The 24,068-nt window shown below is 43.4% G+C and overlaps 1 protein-coding gene and 1 long non-coding RNA gene across 6 annotated transcripts in view; one reads left to right on the forward strand and one right to left on the reverse strand.

Annotated features, from left to right (window-relative positions):
- The first annotated feature begins 109 nt into the window (after nucleotides 1-109).
- On the forward strand, nucleotides 110-3,539 carry LOC309625225. 3 transcript variants are annotated; one of them, XR_014242401.1, is made up of 3 exons: nucleotides 110-541; nucleotides 2,015-2,141; nucleotides 2,783-3,539. It is a non-coding gene; the product is annotated as an uncharacterized lncRNA (long non-coding RNA). The 3 variants fall into 3 exon arrangements; XR_014242400.1 differs by having other exon boundaries at nucleotides 2,015-3,539; XR_014242402.1 differs by having other exon boundaries at nucleotides 528-608; nucleotides 2,015-3,539.
- Nucleotides 3,540-10,411: 6,872 nt separating this feature from the next.
- Nucleotides 10,412-24,068, reverse strand: part of SLC39A9 (solute carrier family 39 member 9) — a 49,905-nt gene continuing 36,248 nt past the window's right edge. For 2 of the 3 annotated variants that reach the window (XM_082384416.1, XM_082384417.1), the window contains 4 exons: nucleotides 17,983-18,051; nucleotides 16,797-16,882; nucleotides 16,153-16,287; nucleotides 10,412-14,430 (listed from right to left, as the gene is read on the reverse strand). In XM_082384416.1, coding sequence (XP_082240542.1) covers nucleotides 14,200-14,430; nucleotides 16,153-16,287; nucleotides 16,797-16,882; nucleotides 17,983-18,051 — 521 coding nt within the window. In that variant the 3' untranslated portion in view covers nucleotides 10,412-14,199. The remainder of the gene's footprint in view (nucleotides 14,431-16,152; nucleotides 16,288-16,796; nucleotides 16,883-17,982; nucleotides 18,052-24,068) is intronic. The other variant, XM_082384418.1, reaches the window with a different exon arrangement.

A 24,068-nucleotide genomic window follows, 5' to 3' on the forward strand; every position in this document is an offset into this window, starting at 1 on the left:
GGGGCGGCCCCGACCGAGGGCTGCTGCGTTAAAGCGCGCCGGGCCCGGAGCGCCGCGGCAACTGGCGAGGGGCGCGCAGCCTGCGGCTCGGGCTGCGGGCTGCGCCGGGCCAGGCGGGAACTCGGCGGGGAGGGAGGCTCAGCCTCCAGCCAGCAGCATCGCCCACCCCCCTCCCTGAGACAGCCCCAATTCTGGTGGCCCCGATTGGCTGGGAGGGGCAGGTGAGCTGGCTAGAGGCCGGCCGCGAGCGCCAATCAGTGCGGGCGCCGGCGGGAGGGCCGGGCTCCGTGCGTCCGGAAGGTCCCGGCGGGTCGCCCGGCCCCGAGACGAGGCCCCAGCACTTCCCCGCCCCGACCCCGCGTGCCCTTTTCTCCCCCGGGTTCCCGCTCGGTTGCAGCGCCCACATCAAAACCGGGAACACGTCTGCTTTGTGACGGGCTTGGAGTCACCCCTGCAGATCCCTGCTCGCTCTGGGTGGGGGAGAGCAGATGATCGGGCTTGGAATCCCGCCTCAGTCCTTACATGACTCCGTGAAGCTGCGGTGAGCCTCAGTTTTCTCTCCTGTAGAGCGGAGACGCCTGTCCCTTCTCGGGCAGGGCGGGGGCCAGGTAAGACTTCAGCCGCTGCCCGAGCGCCCGCCCCGAGAGGAGGCTCCGTCGGGGCTGTCAGCCTCTCCCCGCCTGCTCTGCTGGGTCTCGCTTTGTACCACCGCTGCCGCGCCCGGATCGGATTTCTTTTCCCAGAACTTGGCTGCCTGCGTCGGCATTTGGCACTCAGTGCCAATCCCGAACGGTCAGTGCAGCTAGTGTCCGTGATTTATCTGCACGCCTGGCCCGTGCTCCCTGGGGCCTGGCGCTCCATCCACTTCCGCTCCTCTCGGGGCCTCTAGGTGACCGTCTCACTTTCCGGCGGGTGCAGACGTCGGTCCTGCCCCTGGGGACCGCCCGCGGAGAGGCTCTGTTAGCATCGCTGCGTGCAGGCACCGCTCCAAAGGCAGGGAAGTGAGTCTGCTCGGAGAGGCAGCCGACTGGACCACGCTGCAGTCATCCTACTCTTGGCCGCGGAGTTGCAGGCTATCTCTGAACAGTCAGGATTCTTCCGCGCACTTGGGAAAACCACTTACCCCCTCAGGGGCTCTGATGCCTCAGCTGTAAGATAAAGAAGTCAGACTGGAGCAGAAGTTTGCAAATAGGTAGCCTGAGTGCCAAATCACCTTATAGGCAGACGTTATTAATTTGCCCAAGTAAAAGTAAAAAATTGAGGTGTAATTAAAATATGAAAAAACGCACAGATCTCAGGTATTTATCTGATGAAGTTAATTTGATGAATGTATACACCAAGTCACCACCACCCAAAGCAAGATGCAGAACATTTCCATCGCCCCAGAAAGTTCCCTCATGCTGCTGCTAGTCAACTTCCCATCCTCACTCTGACCCAGGCAAACCACCCTCAGACTCTTATCAACATTGGCACGCCTTTTTAAAAGTTTAAAATTTTAATGTCTAAAATGGCATTCTCTACAGAGCAACCATCCCCTGTAGTCCTTTGCTAAGCCTGCTTCGCTCATTATTACCTGCCTGGCTTCTCCTTTCAGGCGTTTGAATTTGTGATCCTCACTAGATGCTCCTCCAAGGCCTTCCCAGGCCTAACACGTTATGAGTCTAGTTAAGAAGGGGCTTAATAAAGGGCTTCCACACCCTGGCACCCTTCCCATAACCAAGTCTTGGGTTCCCAAGCCCAGGCAACATCCTCTTGTTTCTCACTGTCCAAAGGGGCCCATCTGAATTCCCTTGTGCCCCTCGTGGCTCATGTTTCCCTGCAGAACATCTCAGGCACAGCTTTAACACAGGGGCCAGGGCCTGGGTCCACCAGCTGGGAAGAGACAGGACTAGGAAGATGATGAGAGCCCGTGGAGAGCCTACAAAGTGGACATTTCACACTTTGGGGGGTTATTTTTGACACATGTTTTCATGCTTGGAAAACTTCCCACTTGAGGAGTTTTGTTTTTTTCCAGATGGAAGCTAGAAAACTTGGGTCACAAGCTTGTGGTGTGGAGCTCACTGGTTGGGGCACCAGGACAGGACTAAGTTGCAGGTGACAAACTTGAGGAAAGAGAATGCACAGCCACCAGTTTCTCAAGGGTAAGTACCGGAGGCATCTGACTTGCTTTGGGGGTCAGCTGTGGCGGTAAGGTTGCGTGCCCAACGCAGCGAGCAGCATTTGGCCGCACGGACAGTCACAGGCAGCTGGGCTCCTGGCAGCACACACGTGGCAGCACCAACAGCCTCCCCGTCAGGCTGCTTCTGCCGCATGGTTCTGGATGCCATTCCCGGAAGCTTCACCCCAGGTCAGCCCTGGTTCTTTAGCCCTGCCAATGTCCTTTTAATAAATTAATTCCTCTTCTGCTTAATCAGGTCAGTACCAGTTTTAGCTGCTTGTGATGAAGGACTGGGGATGAGCCATAGGTGGGAGAAAGGCAGGATACCTGGAATCATTTTTAAGGAAGTCCTTCCCAAGGAGAAGGGCTGGGTGAGCCCAGGTGGTTCCTGGGAAAGAACCATCTTCATTCTGTTTCTTCCGTGGAAGAAATAGAGCACAAGTGCTGAACCTTCAGCAGCAAAGAGAAAGCCATCTTTGCCCATTCCCTCTGCAGACAGGACATCTGAACAGAGCTTAGCTACTGGTAGTTAAGGAGAGGTGGAAAGACTGCCCTGAGACAAACAGCACGAGTCTGATGGTCCACTAGGTACTTAAGTGGCTTCTGCTTCCCTCAACTAACCAGTCCAGATCATGCGAAGTCAGCCTTGGGAGACGCCGTTTCTGCTTCCATTCTCCACTCCAGCTGGTGGGAGTGCTGAACGCCTGGCAGATAGTTCTGCAGAAGACAAAACAAGCTGGGTGCCAATCCACTGCCCCAGCCCAGGTGTGGGCCGGGGCTGCCCAGTCTTATCGGGAAGTAGGTTGGGGTGGAAACTCAGGGACCTAGTGCTCTACAGACTCAAATACAGAGATGGTGTTCTGAATATATGATTTACATCTTATCTATTTCATTTCATTTTTGAAACAGCCCCGATGAGGTGTGTGTTACTTTTAGTTTTCCAGATGAAAAAAATGCAGTTCAAAAAAATTGTCTACCTAAGGTCACCCAGCTAGTCATTTCCTGCAACATGATAGACCCTCAGATACGTGTTGAATGAGGGAAAGGCAGGATGGAGATACTTGATTTGGTCTGAATCCTAAGCCCACACCTGTCACACCGCAGCACACTGCCGAGTGAGGTGCAGTCTGGGAAAGTGCTGGACCTTTTTTTCAGTCTCTCCCCTTTTTTCTAGTAACTTTCTCTCAATTGCCAACTCACCTAAGGCTCCAAGTTCCCGCAGAATTGAAGAGAAAACTCCTCTTACACTGTAAAATTCCAGCCTCTCAGCTGTGTTCAGGGATAGACTCCTAATAATGAACACACATTTTCTGATAGTTTCTATTTTTTCGCCAGCTTTCCTAAGATATGATTGACAAATAAAAATTGTATATATTTAGTATACAGTATGATTTTTTAAAGATGTACAATATGATGGTTTAATATACACATGCATTGGGAAATGCTTACCACAATCAAGTTAGTTAATACATCCATCAGCTCACAGAGTTACTGTTTTTGTGTGTGTGTGGTGAGAACACTTAAGATCTACTCTGTTGGAAACAGACTCACAGACACAGAGAACAGACTTATGGTTGCCAAGGGTGGGGGATGAGAGAGGGGTGGATTGGGAGTTTGGGATTAGCAGATGCAAACTATTATATGTAGGATGTGTAAACAACAAGGTCCTACTGTATAGCGCAGGGAACTATATTCAATATCCTGTGATAAACCATAATGTAGAAGAATATGAAAAAGAATGTACATATATGTATAACTGAATCACTTTGCTGTACAGCAGAAATTAACACAACATTGTAAATCAACTATATGTCAATAAAATAAATATTTTTAAAAAGATCTACTCTGTTGGCAAATTTCAAGTATACAATACAGTATTATTAAGTGTACAGTAGATCTCCAGGACTTATTCATCTTATAACTGAAAGTTTCTACCCTTTGACCAACATCTCCCCATTTCTCCCACCTTCCAGCCCTTGGCAACCACTGTTCTACTGTCTGGTTCTATGAATTTGACTTTTTTAGATTCCACAGATAAGTGAAATCATACAGTATTTGTCTTTCTGTGTCTGACTTATTTCACTTAGCATAATGTCCTCCAGGTTCATCCACATTGCTGCAAATGGCAGAATTTCCTGCTTTTTTATGGTAAAATAATATTCCAGTGTGTGTGTGTGTGTATGTGTGTATGAAATGTTCTTTTTCCATTCAGCCATCAACAGACACTTTCAGTTGTTTCCATGTCTTGGCTATTGTAAATAATGCTGCAATGAACGTGGGAATGCAGATAGCTCTTTAATACACTGATTTCATTTCCTTTGGATATATATTCCAGAAGTGGAATTGCTGGATCATATGGTAGTTCTATTTTTAATTTTTTGAGGAACCTCCATACTGTATTCCATAGTGACTGTACCAATTTACATTCCCACCAACAGTGTACAAGGGTTCCCTTTTCTCTACATCCTCACAAATACTCATCTCTTGTCTGAATGAAAATAGCCATCCTAACAGGTGTGAAGCGCTATCTCATTGTGGTTTTGATTTGCATTTCCCTGATGATTAGTGATGCTGAACACCTTTTCATGTACCTGTTGGCCATCTGTATTTCTTCTTTAGAAATATGTCTATTCAGGTCCCTTGCCCATTTTTTAATCAGGTTGCTTTTTTGCTATTGAGTTGTATGAGTTCCTTACATATTTTGGATGTTAACCCTTTATCAGATAAATGGTTTGCAAATCGTTTCCCCTATTCCATAGTTTTTTTTTATTTTTCCATTTTGTTGATTGTTTCCTTTACTGTGAAAAAGAACATACATTTTCATGATGTTGCTTTTATCCATAATCTTCAGGCTCATGTGATGGTCACCACTGTTCCATGAAACAAGTATTAGCATGGCTGTTGTATTGACCAGCCCATGGTAGTTAAATGTGTGAGTACCGACATGAATCCAGCTCTCTGATCTTACACTTCAGCCAGAGCGAGCCAGACACAGAGTCTTACTTAACCCACTCCAGTCAGGGATGGGCAGGAAGACATCCTCAGACAGTAAACAGTGACAAGGGTCTCCCTGGAGCCACATCCTGATTGGGCCTCAAAAGCTCCCAGCAACCTGGACAAAAGTAGCTCTTCCCATAGTGCCATCTCCTCAGCCCCCAGCCCTCTCTGTCCCTGACCCCACCCTCAGGCAAGCAGGCCAGGCTGATGCCAAGTGAAGGACCCAGGAACACTTCTACTCCAGGTCCCCTGAGCTGTCCCGGTGCCCGTGTCAGTCTGATGGCTGGGCCCAGCACAAGTATGCCTATAGGGCCAAGAAGCAGAAGAAACAGAAAAGATCTGGGCTCCAGGCCAGGCCTTGCTATAGTATCAAATCTCTTCCATAGAAGCTCTTTTCCTCCTCCAACCCTAATTCCATCATTCAGGCTCCTGCCCTGGATTCCAAAGGGTATGGAACCAATTCAGCTGAAACTACACTCTCCTCTTGGTTCCTGTGGACCTTTGCCCATCCTTCCATCCTAGCACGTGTCTGTCTGCCTTGTTTGGAGTTTTCTCTCTGTGTATGTCCCTTCCAGACTGTGAGCTCCTTGAAGAGAGCGTCCAGGGCGTGTAGTGGGCGCTCAGCAAATGCTTACTGAACTCATTTGTCTTCACTTGGCCCCTGTTCAGATGCCGCAGTTTCTTGTTTCAGTTTGCCAACTGAGTGGAGACTGACTTCTCAGGCCCTCAGCTGACCCTCATCTACAGAACAGAATCTGCGGGGTGGCTGAGAATGGCCATGAAACAATCTTTAGATGGCAGGCTTGTCGCCTGCTTTTAGCTTTAAAGTGGGTTTCATTCCAGGTCCTGCCATTAGCTGCGTGAACTGAGGACAATCAGTGGACTTCTCTGGGCTTCCCAGCTTGCTTCGTGTAGTCAGTCCTCTTCCACTTGTACCACTGAAAAGCCTTTTCAAATGACTCCCCACCTGCAGCAGGATCCCCGAAGGAATCTCAGCTTGTCACCGTCACTCACATGATCTTCTCAAGACTCAAAGGTGACCATGTGAGCTTCTTGTTTAAAACTCTTGAATGGGTCTCCATTCCTTCAACTTCAGCTGCCAGCTCCTGACCTTTGACTAATACCCTCCACAATCTGGTCCCAACTTATTGTCAGGGTCACCCCCTGTCACCTTATCCCACATTCTCTGCTCCAGCCACACCAGTTCTAATATTCTGAGGAGCTACCATGCTCTTTCACATCTTCTTTTCACTTGTTCTCTCAGTCTAGAATATTTTTCTTAACTTCCCCAAATCCTACTTCAAGATTCAGCTCAAATGACTCTTCTTTTGTGAAGCCCTCTCTGATGCCATCCCTTCTGAGGACTGAAACACTTACCTCTTTTTATCGAATTGTATTCCACTTGGACTGCATTTCCGATGAGCAGGGGTAGGTCTCAGACGCCTATACTAAGGGGCAGGGCTTGGCTGCCTGCAGGGGAACCCGAGGGGGAAGGGAGGGGGGTAAATGGCACCACGGGTAAGGTCAAAGCCAGCAGCCGAAGGACGAAGGGGATGGGGGAGCCAAAGGAGAGCATGTGTGGGCGCAGACCGACTGCCCTGTCCCCGGGCAAATCCCCATTCTAAACATCTTGAGACCGAGAGGCCACTGCACTAAACTAGACAGTTCTGTTCTCGTCAGCAGGGTCAGCCTCTTGCTAGGCTTCTACCCTCTCTGCCAAACAACTGCTCACACTCAAGGTTGCCAATGTGATGTATTTCTGGGGGTGGCCAAGGATCTCCTGCCCTGCCAGCCTTTTCACTGCACTGACGCGGGCTCTTGGTACCCAACGGCATTGCTGAGGACAGCACGCTGCTCAGAAACACCGAAGGTACAAAGGGCTCCCCCTCGTGGGTGATGTGTGGATTCAAATGTAAACATTAATTGGCTTCTAAGAACAAGTATTGAATATAATATTTTATTAGGGGGCGGGGGGCGGTGTTCAATCTGACCAAAAAGCCCATAGCCATTTGTTGTCACAATCTCACACACTCCCAGAACGTCTGAGGGAGAGCCAGGATGCTGGTTCCTCCTCTAGAACAGAGCCAGCAGTTCATGGGACCAGGTGCCAGAGGCTTGGGTACCAGTGGTAGCTCCATCTTGACTCAATGAAAAGACCTTGGGCAAGTTACTTTGAAACGTTTGTGACTTCATATATATCATATATGATTATTTGATACATGAAGGGCCCCTTCATATATCAAAAGGGGCCCTTCCAACTCTCAGCATCACGTTATCCTTGGACTCTTTCTTCTAGGTCCAGTAGCATGTTCTTTTCTGATTTCTCAAAGTACTGAGCAGGGGAAAGGCAGAGACAGAAGAGGAGAAGGTAACACAGTTCTACTCACATTCCCAGTCCCACCCCACCGTCAGCGCAGGGGAAGACCCATTTCACACGGGCTGGAGGGGTGGAGGAAACAAGAGGTGGAGGGTGGAGGCTCTGCTGAGACAGTGGTAACAAAGGAAGATGGTGGGCAGGACGCTTCCTGATCCAGGGCAAGTCTCCTTAAGTAAACCAGAGAGTTGGGGAGGGAGAAGTGAAGGGAGAAGGAAGATGGGGCACCCCTCCCAGCCCGGGTCAGGTCCTCTGAATACAACCAACACCGATGTTCAGAAGTGGAAGGAGGGAGTCCTTGGGCCCCAGGCAGGAAGTGGGGAAGACAAGCAGGGATGAGGGAGGGAAAGTCACCAAGCCCCACCTTGAGGTGCCAGCAGAGCCACCAGAGTGCAGACTTCTACCTCCACAAGGCATCGTGTTGTGACAGGAGCTGAGGCCAGCCGGACTGCACCCGGGAGTGGCAGTTGAGGCAGGAAGTACAAAGACCCTGGCTGGGCCCAGTTACCTGTAGGATTTCAAATCTGGACGCTTCGAAGTCATCTAGGGAGCCAGCATGTCTTGCACACCAGCTCTCACCTCCCCTGTCCTCCAGCCGTGGCCCCTCCTAGGCAGAGTCCAGCTTCTTGTGCCACCAGGCCTCTGCCCTCGTGGGTCCTCTCTTCCCCACCTTCACTAGCTCATTCTGCTCCGCCTTTGAGTTCAGCGCAGGTGCTGTCTCCCTCTGATGTTCTCCCTGAAGCCCACCCTGGGCTCCTTGCCCCCAGGTGTTCTCTGAGGGCCCAGCATTGCCTTGGCAACTGTTTCCTTGTTCGAATGCCTCACTGAAGCATGAGCTCTTTAAGGACTGGAACTGACCCTTATTGCCTTCTGTACACTCAGCTCTGAGGAGTGCCTGGTCCATAGGAAGGGCTGTTAACCCTGCTGAAGGAAGAGGTGGGTTAGGGGAGGAGAGGTGGGGGGCTCAGTCTACTTCCTGTTCCACCCACTGGAGAATACGGTATCTATACCATCCTGCACCTGACAGCCCTTGAAGTATCTGGTGATGGTTATCAAATTCTGTCCCCAAGAGCATTCCAGCCATAAGTAAACAATCCAGTCCCTTCTACACCGCCTCCAAGGCCCTGGCTTCCCATCCCCTCTCCACTGGGCTCCCTCCTCTGATGGCTCTAGAATTTGTCAGGATCCCTTTATGAATGAGGCAACCAGACTGGGACACATGCTTTCACTCACGTCCTTATCCAAAATTTACAGAAATGGGCAATGGGTATCATTGCAAAAGAAATCAGTAGCTAAGCCAGAAAGGAGATCCAGGTTTTCTGATCCCTAAATCAGTCACATAGTACCTTACTAACATTAGTTAGTACTGGATTAGTAACCTGAACCCAGTTAATTGCCCACCTATATGCTCAGTCTCCTGCCCTGACTCCCCGCCCCTTTGCTAACTCCCAAGCAGCCCTGGCTTCAGTGTGAGACAAAGGCGGAGCTACACATAAGGCCAGCAGCTGATTCTGCCACGAATCAGGGCAGAAGCTGGTGGGGGAAAAGGAGGGGAGAGCACAGATCAGGAAAAAAGTGCCCCCTCAGGGCAGACCAATTCATTTAACAACATATTTTTTGAGAACCTAGCTCCCTGGAGCTTATATTTCAGCAGGGAAGAGGGACAAAGCAAAGACATATATTATAAAGCAGATTAAAAGGTGATCAGTGCTACAGAAAAAGAAATAGCCGGGTAAAGAACACTGGGGCGGGGGCGAGCAGATTACAGTTTTAAATACGGTGGTCACAGGAGGCCTAATTGAAGGAGACTCTGGACCAAGACCTGGAGGAGGTGAGGGAGCTGGAGGAGGGGCATTCTCGACATGGAGCGACCCGAGTGGGACACAAAGCAGGCTCATTTCCTACATCACAAAAACTACACTGCAGGATGCAGCTCTAGCTTGTAAGAATTAGAAATTAAACAGAATAAGGATTGTTGGCTATTTTGGCTAAAACTGTATATAGACATATGTATAAATATGTATATATATATATACATATATCTATATACATTTTGATCTCAGGGCAGTAGGATGAAAGGGCTGTTACTTAATAATGCTGGCTTCCTAAGATTTCACAACCACTGCTTAAGGCAAAAGAGGGATGAGGCACTTCACCTGAAAGCTTCCATAAGAGATAGCAGGAATCATAAATACCATGTCCTTTTGGCCTATTTTCTTATTTATGAGGAAAGGTTTTCAGGCAACATGTAACACTCTGGGCACAATCTTTGTAACTAGCTGTAGCACATGTGATACGTATAGAAAGTCAGCACAAAGTAGACCAGTAATAATGAAATCTAATGAACAAACATAAGCTATACAGTTAAATGATACATTGCTATATAGAGCGTTTATCGGTATATCAGTTAAAAAATGAGATCTAGTACTAAAGTCTACAGAGGGAGAAAACACCTATAAAATTCACAAATTGCACTTCTATTGAAATCTCTATTTCCAGAGTCAGTTGTTCATAGCGTCTACACACTCATATTAGTGACTGTGCCCTTTGAAATGCACCCACTGTGACGGATCTATTGGCCTGCTTCTCTTTTCTGGGATTAGATGGCTACCTTCATAAATAATATTTGCTAACAACAATGGCCATGGAAAAAAACTGTCAATAAATTGCTATCTTTTGGGGCAGATAGTGTATTGAGTGCTTAATCTCCCCTCCTCCTTTCCTTCCCTCCTTCCCTAAAGGATGTACATATAGACACATCTTTCCACTGCCCCTCAAAACTTTTCATTACCTTTTCTGATGTTCGAATGTGGGTCCAGTCTGGTCATCAAACAGAAAAAGAAAACTGCCGAGAGGATAAGTAATGAACCACTCACATAAGGTATGCACTAATAAAAATTTAATATCATAAAATAAATCAGAAAACAGCAAAAACATTTTTTTAAACCATTCACAATTAAAGTGGAAAGAGACAAAATTATAAGGCAGCCATCCATGGAATGATTTCATGTTTACAAAGGATCCAGAAAAGGGGACATTTAAAATCACTGTTCAGGCTACTGAACCAGGGGAACTGCAATATTGTCCCACGAGACTTCCAACTTGGTAGCAGATGCTATGAGAAAACAGATCAAAGCCAATCTCCTTGTGTTAGGCTGGGCATATCTAGAAAATTCCTAATGGTTCTCTAGCCCTTTCATGCAAGTCATACATTTCCCTCAGGTCTCCTCAGGTGAATCTAGATGTCTCAGGTACAAAGGAGCTACATCACTGCTTTTAATTTCATAGCATCTCCAACAGTGCTCTTTGGGTTATGTGGACCATTCTGTATTGAGCAGAAGTTTTGTAATGTAAGGAAGGTACCCCTGTGGAACACCTATAGAGAGTTCTTGCCTTGCCCTACAGCAGTTTTGGATGAATCCGGTCATTATTCTCAGTCTCCCAAGGAGCTTGGGGGCCCCATAGACAGGAACGTTCTTTAGGGGCTTGTGCTGTTGACATACATACAGTTCCCATGTTCAGTACCTAGCTACCGTGTGTCTGAGAGGCTGGCATGTCCTCCGAGTTCTAATCCTTGAAAAAGAGAAAAACCAGGCAGTAACACTTAGAAATAGGCCGGTAAAAAACACAATTACATTTTCTCCTTTCTACACAGAACTGACCACTCAAAACAGCCGCCTCTCTCATTTTTCTAATGATTCAAAATACAGGAACAGACTTGGCTGTTTTGAATAGGGAAATAAAAAGGTGACGAGGGGAAGAGAGAACACATAGCCTCTGTAGGTGGTACTGTTTCCAACTCTCTACACTCCAGTGCAGAACCTTTGCCTAAAAAATGAAATCTGGCAATAGCATGCACAGGAAAGCCATCAGACCTGGAACATCGTTACTTTGGGGATATGGGAACTGACAAGCAATTTGCTGGCGAACAAGTGATGGGAATGCATCAGTAGTGTTTTTCAACTTAATTTGCCATTTAAGAGAGCACTTGAGATCTGAAGAAAGTCTATCCCTACCGAGGAAAGGGAGTCAAATTGCAATTCAGATTAACTTTGGTTATGAGGAAGGAAGGACCATGCTTTTCATCATCAATTGCATCTCTTTGGTAGCCAATAATTCCATCTGTAATCACGGCAGCAACTTAAGTATTGCCAAGGTTTCCAAATGTGTGAGAGCATTAAGGCATCCACATCGAAGGAGGCAGTTTTAAACAAGAGGAAAATGGAACTGAAATGTGCCAACAGTGACCATCAGTGTGACCTCTCCTGGGACACTGCCCACCATGAGCAAGTTCTTCCCCCGTGAAGGAGGCTTCTGCCACGCTGCTCAGTTCCTTGCTGCCTGGAGATGCATTTGAGCCCTGTTAAGATTAGTATGGCTATTTCTGCCTGCTGACCAGGAGGGAATTAAGTGGTTCCGAGGCAGCAGCTTTAAAATCTGGGAAAGCCCATAGCTCTTGAGAGCTGATAGGCCGTGAAAGGTTTGCTTGTTAATGTGAGGTCCAGAGGGGAAGGCAAATTTGGAAGTTAGATGGTCTGATCCTTGCCAGAGTTCAAGGCCCTACCCAGCAAGATATTCTAGCCAAACTTTTCAGTGTGATGGCAAGGCACTGCTGAAAGAGGCTTTGGCCAGCAGAACAAATTTCTGATCATTGCACACAACAATATGATAGAAAGTGCCACTATCCAAACCGAACCAGACACTAAAATTAGCTATTTACTTAACAAAGTAAATTTCCAGGGAGAATCAAGGCAACCATGTCACTTTGAAGGACCAGATGAAACCCTATGACTCTCCTAAGTCAGAGTTGTTATCAGGAAAGTCACTTAGACTTTCATACTGTACCTTCCGTTGGTTTTAATGTTGTACACAATGGCTGCCAGCTACTATCCAGAACCAGATCCTGTTTATGCTACTTTGGTCTACAGCCAGCAGAGGGCTCTCAAGTTCTTTTTCCCCAGCTGCTGACCCAGTAACAAATCTAGGAAGGAGATAAAGATATCCTGGGCGTGCTGGCTTACGTGTCATATAAAATGTTTTACAAACTCCTAAATCCAATGCCCTGACGAAAATAGTCTTGGTTCCCCCTTTCTGTAACGTGTTTTGAAATGGTACAGAAAATCAAAATAAATTAACAATATATTATATACTTATTTGATAACACAAGGTTTACAGGGATTTTGGCAAATACGGAAAAATTATCCTAGTTTGCTTAACACTTTTACTATCTCAATTGTTTAAATTACCAGAATATTAGTGATTGTGTCATCTCACATATGAGGAAGTGATATTTTAAGGGCTTAATAAAGCTGCATTTGACACAAAGGTAACTTCACTAAAAGGAATAAAGAACAGACACGATACTGTCTTCATCATCACAGTTCAAGAAGTGGTTGTCCTGATGCGAGAACTCAACTCACAAATATTAACATCACCACCAGCAGTAAGCAGCAAATTGTAGGGAGGAAGGGCTGGAGGGAAAAGTTAGGAGAAAAGCATGGAAAAGATGAAGAGACAAAAGACATGATTTTAATAAGCTTTAAATCAACAGGCAAACACTTCCCATTTATGATACATCTTGACTTTCTTCACTGCTACAGGTGCTTATGTGACGCTGACCTAGCAGTCCCCAAGGGGCACCAAGTATTTTGCCAGAGGGACTGCTGGTCTGCTAAGATAAATACTTAAAGAGACAAAATAAGGACAACATAGGTTTTGGTAATCTTACTTTTAAAAAGGTTACTACAAAGATGTCAGTAACTATCCGAATTCACTTAAAATTTAACACCCCTTAATTTCCAAAGATACTTTGGGATCTGACTGTTCCTGAAGGAAAGCCTATGCCTAAGGAAAGCCTACCTAATAGAACTTGGCTCCTCTATAAAGAATGTGCTGTACAGGCAGCTACTCTACACAAAGGGGAACTTGAAAAGAAATGTTTTATAAAACACTAGTTGCCTCTTTAAAAGCTAGTCCACCTCTGTTCCTCCATTTGATGGAATGGCAGGCTCTCTTTAAAGAGACAAGTGCAGAAGGAGGTGTTTAAAAGACTCTCTAGACATACCCTCTTCAGTGGATCTCTCTCTCAAGTATAAAGTCAGCTTTCCATGTGTCTTGCCGTCCTTTTCCTGACTCTAGCCCCAAATGAACTACTTATCTTTAGCATCTAAGACAGTGGGCATTATGACCTTCATTCAAGGCATAGATGTGGCATAGATGCTAAAGCACCAGTCATACACGGTGAGAACCATGTTAAAAATCAATGGATTAAAGTGGCAGAGCCTCTAAACTAGGAAAGAGATTTAGCTTAATTACAGAATACTGTACTTTCAAAATTATTTCATTATGAGTATGAAGTTCTCCACTTTTCCTTAAAACTAAATTCCATCTTCCCTGAGAATAGGGTTAAGGGAAACAACAAAACTCAAAATGCCAAGGGCCCTTGAAAAGACAACACAACGGAATGTCTGTATCCTTCGCAGTGTGTTGTTTCTACTCGAAAAGCTTTCCATTACTCCAGGTTTTCATCTCACCTCCCTCCAGAGTCTTTAGGGTTACGGGTGGAGATGGGCAAGGCGAGACAAGAGACTGAGGAAGTGAGCAGCTGTCACGTGCCGGCTGTTCTCACTGGATGGAAAACGGCCATGGCTTGAGGCTGGACCCTCAACAGTTAATGCTGGTGTCCTACTGACAGAATGAGCGGGATGAGGCAACCCAGAACCAGGGCTGCCACCTCCAGGCGGCTGAGGCCTCTCCCTCCAGCGGGGTCGGGTTTGTGGCTGTGCCCCGTTCCGCCCACCTCAGGGAGGACATGTACTGTGGCAACATAAAGAAATGTCCCAGCAGAGAAAAGCATGGCCACTCCAGTGGCATTGACCTCTGAAAGGGCTTCTTTACTGCTCTGTGAAGTAAGATAAAGAGAGAAGAAAAATTAAGTCAAGTAAAATTCAGAGGCAGGAAGAAGTCCCAATAAAAAAATACCCAATATTCATAACTCGTGTTATCTGGGGCACTGGGGATGTCCTGAGATCAGAACGATCTTGTTATTTATGGGAAGCTTCCAAATAAGGGTTTAAGACTATTGGTGATGTATACAATTACTTTTTCAAACAAACTTCAAGTCTGGTTGAACAGGTTTGGCCTATATTATTAAGATGGAATCAACAGCATTAATGCAGATATCAAAGTTCATACACTCATTCATTTATTCTACTAATATTAACAAATATGCCATATGCACCAGGCTCTAGGCCAGTGCCTGAGATACAGTGGTAATCGAGACACAGTACCTGCCTTCACAGAGCCTAGAAATATCTCATAAGCTAATCTTTATACAATTCATTTCAATTATTTTAATGAAAAAAGTGGACCTACTAAGACAATTAATTGAAAATTTAAGAACATGCCCTAAATGTAATATGTAACTCCATGCCTCCAAAATTATCATACCTTCCTCTCAAAAGTTCTAAAAACTTATATTGATCAATGCAGTAATAAATAGGGTAATATTTATTTGTTTAGGCTGCACTGGGTCTTAGTTGCAGCATGCGAGATCTTTTAGTTGCGGCATGCATGCAGGATCTAGTCCCCCGACCAGGGATCGACCCCAGGCCCCCTGCATTGCCAGTGTGGAGTCTTACTCACTGGACCACCAGGGAAGTCCCAATAGGGTAATATTTAAAAGGGAACTATGTATTGCTCATTGACTAAAAGAAGATAAAGCTCACAATCAGGTGTTAGCAATCCAGATCAACTAACCCTTGATTAACAGGAACTTAACCGTTCTTTAACCATCTCATTTCTCATATGTTCCTTTCAATACAAATTTTACTATATCAAATACGAATTGAATGACGCTCAGAAGAATCAGTGACCTTCAGAGACAGTGGGGGAAAGTGGTTTCCAGGAAGTAGCCCTGAGTTGGTTTGGTTCTAAGATTTTCCTCCTGTTGCCTGCCAATTGATATTCAAGTAAAATGGGTAAGGCTGCTGCTAAGAACTGCAGTCCTAGTGGACAAAATTATAAAGCATGGAAAGGTCCAACTGGAGCAACAGAGCAGAATGCCCGGGCTCTGAGGTGACAAGCGACACATGCCACTTCGGGTCTGGAGCTACGTTCAGTGCAATGACGAAGACCTGGGTACGTAACATGCAGTGATATGAGAGCTGGCAGTAGAAGAATCTGAGTCTTAGCTGAATTCAGAGATCTCTGCTCATCCCTTACTGCTCTCAAAGCTGCTGCAAGCTTGTCCCTCACACTTCCTGTGCCTACTGAAAACATTAAATACATTCTGTTGTGACTTATTATGTATCTGTCAAATAAAATTAGCATGTCTGGTAAGGTTTAAGTTGTATTATTTTAAAGATCATATATTTGTGCAAGTATTTTTGGAACTGATGGGGAAGAAGTTTTCGAATTAAATGAATAAGGAAATGCTCTAAATTTATGAAGAGGATTGACTTGGAATTAAGATGTACACTTTGTATAGGTTTTTAATTCGAATTTTATCTTTATTTTGAGGGGGTAATTTAACTGAAAAATTCAATATAAGAGACTATACCTTCTAGTGGATCGCAAAGAATTAGATACTTGTCGAGATAAGCTAGGAACGAGTCAGACTTACCTTACTTAGTCCTAAGTATGTCACCATGGCCATAACTGGTGCTGCCAGTGCAAAGACCAGTAAGTGCTTTCTGATTCGATTCCGCTCGAGGCCTGCATGCATTAAGAAGGAAACCAGCCCAAAAGCAGCTGGTGCCTGGAAAAGAAAAACTATCCCTTATTACTCTGGAAGTTTGGATTGCTTCTACATTAGGAAGTACATATAATTTGACTGAATTCTCATACAAGAAAACTAGGCATAATAGTAAGTCTGGGCTTTGCCTTTTAGGAATTAATGTTCTAAGCTAGAAAATATCCCATTTCTGTGTGTGTGTGCGTGTGTGTGTGTCTGTGTAATAGTTAAGAAAAGAGTATAAAGAAAGGAAGAATATTTATGAACAAAAATTACTATGAAATGTAGAAATCTGTAGAGGACTTAACAGTTTGTGTATATGACCATAAAAAAATAAAACCCCTTCAAGTATAAGGTTAAGAAAATGGTAGCAAAAGACCCAGCTATGAACAGATTTATTCAATTCTCTAAAATGAACAGCAATTACGAAAATAACTAAAAATACTTTCCATTCCAGAAAAACAGAATGACCAAAGAGAAATTTTAATTATAAATGTAGTCAATACCAAATCTTACACCAAAATTTTGCTTACCTTATGTAGCATTATTGCCACAAACACAATTAACTGGACACTAGTTTGTGAAGTAGAAGCTGCTGCTCCCAAAGCAACACCGTCAGCTGAATTTGGAAAAAGTGAAACATAAAACACTATAACTATAAATAACAACTATAATAGTGTGGTGAGTGGCTGTGTGGGCTTTAGAGTGAGATAGAGCTGGACTGGACTCTGGGATGGTTACTTAACCTTTCTGAACCTTAGCCTTCTCATTTCTACAATGGGTTCAATAAAGTATGTATTCCTAGGGTTTTCATGAGGTAACATATGTGAAGAGCTTAGCATAGGTGCTATTCAATATTCAATTTGTCAGTTATTGTTGCTGTTGTTGGAAAAGTATGATGCTCAAAAATCTACTGATTAATCAATCAAACTGTAATAACAGAAATATCAAAGAATTTCAAAGGAAGCGTCTCTGCATCTTGCAGATGAAGAAACAAAATAAAGACACCGCGACTTGGCATAGATGATTTATACGTAATGAGTAAATAGTGGTTGAAATGGATGAATTTTTTGTTAGAAAAGTATGTTTTACTAGAAAGTCCAGATAAGAGTGTGTCACCTTGCACATGCTTTTGTCATTTACAGAGCCCTACCACTGGCACTAGTTTTGGTTATGATTCGAAGGCATGCCCTGTCAGCAATGCTGAGACTTCAACACTCTACAGCCTACCTCTGCCTCACCTGGCACTTGGGTAGATACCCAGCACCAGGGCTACTGAGTACAGAAGTGAGTAGGCTCTTACGCAGATGAGATCCTACGGCAGAGGTCAGCAAATTTTTTGTTAAAGGGATAGATAGGAAGTATTTTAGCCTTCGTGAGCCATTTGGTCTCTTGCAACTACTCAACTCTACCATTGTGTGAAGGCAGCCACAGATAACACGTAAACAAGTGGCCATGGCTGTGTTCCAATACAACTTTACTATGGACACTGAAATTTGAATTTCATGTATTTTTCATGTGCCACAAATTATTTTCATCCATTAAGAAATACAGAACCATTCTTATTGCAACCCCAACACTGAGTATGCCAGGGGTCATGCTTCTGTTGGAGGACTTCATTAAGCAACCCTTTCCCCAAAAGGCCAGCCCTAGAGTATTTCATGTGGATGGTCCCTGTGTGACAGAAAAGAAAGGGGTTCCACTGCAATCTGACCCTACCTGCAGCATGGACGACCAGACCCAGCGTGGTGGTGATTTTGGAATTGCTAGGCCTTGCTGCTTCTGGATCTGAAGTAAAAATAAGCAAGTCAGCCATGAAGCAACGTGCAACAGAAACTATTAGAACATTCACCTGCGGGTGCAAGAAGTCTTTGAAAGCTCTTAAAGTTGAAGATTATTATTTTCCTCACTACTGTCTTTTTTCTTCTGCTTCAAACACTTGGAAGCTTCCCCTGTCCTGAAGAGGTGGGCGGGTGGAAACTCTTCATTTGACCCAGCCTTCCCTGAATGGACAAGATGTCACCCCAAACCGCCTCACACCTCTAAACGCTTCACCTCTCCAAGGAAAGTGCTCTGTGGCGTCTGACCGCTTCTCTCTAGACCAATCTCATTGTCATTGCCTACCCCCTCCCCTTCCCCAGCCTCCTGCAACTTTATCTGTATTCTAACATCAAAACGTCGTTCACATGTGCCTTTCTCCATTTTATTGCCACCATCTTAACCTAAATTTTCATCAACTCAAACCTAAATTAGCAGTAGGCTCCCATCCGGTTGTCTCCCCTTACTCTCATTTCTCCCTAACCTAATTCATCTTACACATCCTTGTCGGATTCATCTTTCTGAATCACCACCCTTGTGATGGGTCAGTTAAGAATCTGCTGCTTTTCAAATTCAGTCCAAACTGCTCTATTAAGTAGGTCTTGAGCCCTCTATCAACTGGTATCATCTTTTTTTTTTTAATAAACTTATGTATTTATTTTTGGCTGCATTGGGTCTTTGTTGCTGCTCACGGGCTTTCTCTAGTTGCGAGAGCGGGGACTACTCTTCATTGCAGTGTGCAGGCTTCTCACTGTGGTGGCTTCTCTTTGTTGCAAAGCACAGGCTCTAGGAATGAGGGTTTCAGTAGTTGTGGCTCGCAGGCTCAGTAGTTGTGGTTCGTGGGCTCTAGAGTGCAGGCTCAGTAGCTGTGGCGCACGGGTTTAGTTGCTCTGTGGCATGTGGGATCTTCCCAGACCAGGGCTCGAACCCGTGTCCCCTGCATTGGCAGGCAGATTCTTAACCACTGTGCCACCAGGCAAGTCCTCAACTGGTATCATCTTATTTCTTACTGTCCAGTCCAGTTAAACCAGTTTCTTTAACACCCTCTAACAAAACTGTCTCATTCTCCTTTCCCCAAATCTCCTCACCCCTAATTCTTGGCATGTACTAAATTGCCCAGCTCATCAATCCAAAACCAAGACGTTGTTCAAAGTCTTAGTTCTAGGACCGCTTACTATGAGAAGGAATCAAAGATTAATTCCAGCTTAGAACAACTGTCCCCTTGTCTAGAAATGTACAGCTCTATGCACAGTCTCTACATGCTACTTCAAGGTTTCTTCTGTATTCCACCTTAGATATACAAAACCGTTTTCACTTAAATATGTCCCTCCCAATTGACTGTGAACTATACAGAATTAAATTTTATACTTCTTTCCATTTTTTTATTTGTCTTATAGAATGCAGCATAGCACTGGTCACCCAACAGTTGCTTAATAAATCCTTGTTGGAGATTAAAAAAAGTATTTATCTGTATTACAGGTATTATAAGAAATATTTAAACAAGTAAATAATGTCCAAACAATGTAAAGTTCAAAGACATGGATATCAAAATGCCAGGTGAAATGACAGATGGACATTAGTCAAGTAAATTGCAAGGAATTTAATCTTTTGAGGGGTCTAGCCCACTGAAGGAATGGTTTACAATGGAAAAAGCATGCACAAGTAAAGTATCTTTATCTTTTTACTAACAAAATTTATCTTCTAATTAAAACACTTCAAGAAGGGAAGCTAAAGCCCCTGATCACTCTGAGACAACACATATTTCAGTATCACCCCAAACTGGGAAGAATGATCATGTTACACTGTGTGACAAGCTTGTTTTGGTTTTTCTTTACACAGTCTTGTGGTCTAATTATAAGTAGCATCTTAAAAAAAATTAGAGGTTTTAAAATTAAAACACAATTTCTATAAATCTATAGGAAAAGACTCTGCTTCAGAATAAATTTAATAAACGAATTAACTTTTACTGATAATAATACATAAAACCCTGCAGGTAATAGGTAACGCGAGGTCATCAGATACATGAAAACCAGCAAAAACAGTGACCTCTAAGACAAAACAGGAGGAAAAATAAACACATACTACATTTAATTCTTTGTATGGGGCTACAGGACATTAATGCGCCTATAAATGCATTTTAAATTTAAACTGACAAGAATCGCAAGAAAAATGTCATAAAGGCCACTGCGGACAACTATGTAATGTAGCTGGAGTCAGATTCCATCCAACAGAGGGTGCTTCTCATTTGCTGTTTGGAATAAAGCACATAAGTAAAACCTTTTACTCCAAAATCTATTTCCTAAAGTAAGACTTGGTTAGTTAAAAAAAAAAAAAAAAAGTTGCAAGAATAGTTCAAAAAGCAATCATATACCCTTTTCCCAGAATGACTAATTGTCTAACATTTTGCCCCATTTGCTTTATCATTTGGGCTTATGCTCTCTTGTTCTCTATCTACACTACACAAATACACATATTTGTGTATATCTTTTTTTCTGTACCATTTAAGAGTAAATTGCATACATCGTAACTCTTTATACTTAGATACTTCAGTGTGTATTTCTGATGATAAAGGATATTTTCTTACACAATCACAGCAAAGTTATCAACTTCAGTAAATTTAACATTGATATTTTTTTCTACTCTCTCTTGCATATTCTAATTTGTCAATTGCCCAAGAATGTATTTCAGGGCATTTTTCCTTTTCCGGGAAGGATCCAGCCTAAGATCATATGTTGCACCTAGTTGTATCTCTTTAGTCTCCTTTAATCTGAGACATTTTCTCTGCCTTTGACTTTCATGACATTGATATCTCTGAAGAATACATTTCCTTCCCTGCGCCTTTCTTGTTTTTTAACAGAGTGGTCCTTCCTTTTGGATTTGTCTGATGTGTCCTTAGATGATGCATTCTTGGATGGAATGCTACATAGGTGATCCTCCTCAGGCTATCGCATCTAGAGGCACAGGATGTTCATCTGCTGCTCACTGGTGGTGTGAATTCTGGATTATATATTGGATATTGTAAATGTTATCTTGTGGATACTATGGATTCTATTATATTCCTCCAAAGAGTGTTGATTTTTTGCTTTGCTTTACATAACTTGATTTGGCTCAAACTGCAAACTCTGTCTTCTGGGCAGCTGCCTAAATCTCAGTTTAGTTCTTTTACGTTTAGCTGAGCTGTCTAGAGTCTGCCCAAGAAAACATGGTTCAGGGCTTAGCCAGAGACTTGGGCAGTTTATACATAGAATTTGGGGATGAGTTTCTCTGTCTCTCTCCTTCCTAAGATTCTCCCCTCACTTTCCAGGGGCTGGGTACCTTGAACTCTGTCCTCCAGTTCCTTAGGCCAGAAAGACTGTGTCTTCTATCAGTTAGTTACCCCACAGGCACTGACTGCTAAAAGCAGTAAAAATAGGAACTAAAAGTAGTAAAAATAGGTTCCAAGTGTAGACTCCCTTCCAGAATTTGCCTCCTTTAGGTCACTCACTCTCCAATGTCTTCAGATAGTGGTTTTCAAAATTCTGTCCAAAGTTTACAGTTATCTGTACAGAGGCTGGTCTGGTAGGAACTTTCTGCCCACACTGAAAGCAGAATACCAGTGACATTAATTTTGATCATCTGATCAAGGTATTGTCCAATTTCTTCATTTAGTTACTTTTTTTCCCCTTGCAACTAATAAGCAAATCAAAATATACCCCCTAGATTTAACATTCATTGATGATTCTGGCCTGAGCCAATTTTTACTATGAAGGTTGCAAAGATGATTGTCCAACTCCAACTGCTTCCACATTTACCAACTGGCATTTAGCATTCTGCTGGAAGCAAATGCCCTCCCTTCTCCTTTTATCTTTCTCCCACGTGGATGTGCCCATTGATTCCCATTTTTTCAATGATTTACGCTTTATTGCTGTTCTTAATTATCTTGGTGCACAAACTGTCTGAGATCTGGCCAAGGGAAGCCCCTTCAAGCTGGTTCCTATATCCTGTAACATGTTTCCATCTTCTTTGAGCACTAGATGTTCCAAGCTCATTTTATCCTTACCCTGTCCTGCCCTAGAATCAGCCATTTCTCTGAAGAGTCCTGATATGCACATTGCTAGTGGGGTGTCTTTACTTCTAGGCCCTCTCTGCACACAGAACTATGACATACATACATGTATACATAGACACATGTATATATGCACACATACACATACAAGTTTTAGAAATCATGATTCCAATAGCTCCGATTCCAACCCATCCCTGTAGTGGTTCTTTCTTGCTTTCCCTCATTCCCTATTTGCATGTCCCTTCTTCCTCAGTGAGGACTCTGGTTCCACCAACAGCAACACATTTACTCATTTGCTCAATCTTGTAACATATCTAAGCTAGTTTCAGAACTGTTTTGCCCACACCATTACAAAAAGCAAAGCCTACTAAAAAGAGTTCAGTACTGTTTATGCTTCTTCCCCAACTCTACTCACCACTAAAGGTATATAGTCAAATACTACATTCATAAGTTACTTGAATTAGTTTTTTCTACATCCCCTTCAGTGTAACTGTGTTATTCATTTGAAGTACAGTTCATCTGTTTCAGTTAGCTCCCCCATCCTTTGTTGATTTCATTTTATTTTTTGAATATGGAAAATATTAACATATTTCCCAAAGTCAAAACTATATCAAAAAGGCATGCCCGGGGAAGTGTCATGCCCTCCCCAAAACGTTCTACCTTATCCCACCCATGCCCTCACTCCTACAAGTAATCAACTTTGTTTTCTAGCTGATCCTTCTTATGTTTCTTTTTTGTAAAGATAAGCAAATATATACACGTATACTTGTTTCCCCTTCTTTTTTACACAAAACATAATATATGATGTATAATAATTTATTTTTGCTTTTTTTTTTTTTCCACTTAACAGTATTTCCTGGAAATCTCTCCTTATTGGCTCACAGAGATCTGATTCCTTATGCTATTTCATGGCTACAGAGAACTCCAGTACATGGACACACCACACTACACTCAACCAATCTGCATGACTGGACATTGAAGCGTTTTTACAATGATAAACAACGCTGCACTGATTAGTCTTGTGCGTGTGTATTTTCATATTGGAGCCGATTCATCAGAACAGATTCCTAGAAGTGGGATTTTGGGGTTGAAGGGTAAATTCTCCACTACAGGGGCTGTACCACTAGGCACACCCACAGCAATAGATGAGAGTGTCTGTTTCATCACAGCTTTGCCAACAGAGTATACTGTCAAGGTTTTGAATTTTTGCCTATCTGACAGGTGAGAAATGGCTTCTCAGTGGAATTTTGATTTGCAGTCTTCTTATTTTAAGTGCAAGGAACATCTTTTCATATGTTTAAAGACCATTTTTATATCTTTTTATGAACTATTTGTTCATGTCTTTTGCCTGCTTTTCTACAGATTTTTTTGGTAGACCAGGTACTGTTAACCTGGGGTCTAATAGGAGAACACAGGGAGAATGCAGGGGGTGTCTGTGACCTTAACTTAAAAAAAAAATGTATTTTTACTTGTACTAACCTCTAACTGAACTTTAGCATTTCCTTTAATTATAAATATAGACAATAAACCACAAGTAATAGTAGCACTACCTTTACCAATAGAAATCAGATAATTTCATATTATTTTATAGTTATAAGATATCATATTATCACTTTCACTCATCACTACTTTATTTATTTATTATTATTTTTTTTATAGATACAGATTTCACTATATTTAAAACTCAGTACTTGGTAAGGCCCTTACAATGTCCTTTACGCTGCAAACTATATAAAGGAAAATTTTAACTGCATAAATGAGTATAACGTATTGACGCTGTAGAACAAAATGAAGTAAACTTAAACATTTATCACTCTCTTTCATCACTACTTTAAATTAAGGGCTTACACCATCAACAGACGAATCGATAAAGAAGTTGTGGTACATATATACAATGGAATATTACTCAGCCATAAAAAGGAACGAAATTGAGTCATTTGTT

Source organism: Balaenoptera borealis, assembly GCF_965194805.1.
Source record: "Balaenoptera borealis genome assembly, chromosome: 3".
Classification (NCBI taxonomy): domain Eukaryota; kingdom Metazoa; phylum Chordata; class Mammalia; order Artiodactyla; family Balaenopteridae; genus Balaenoptera; species Balaenoptera borealis.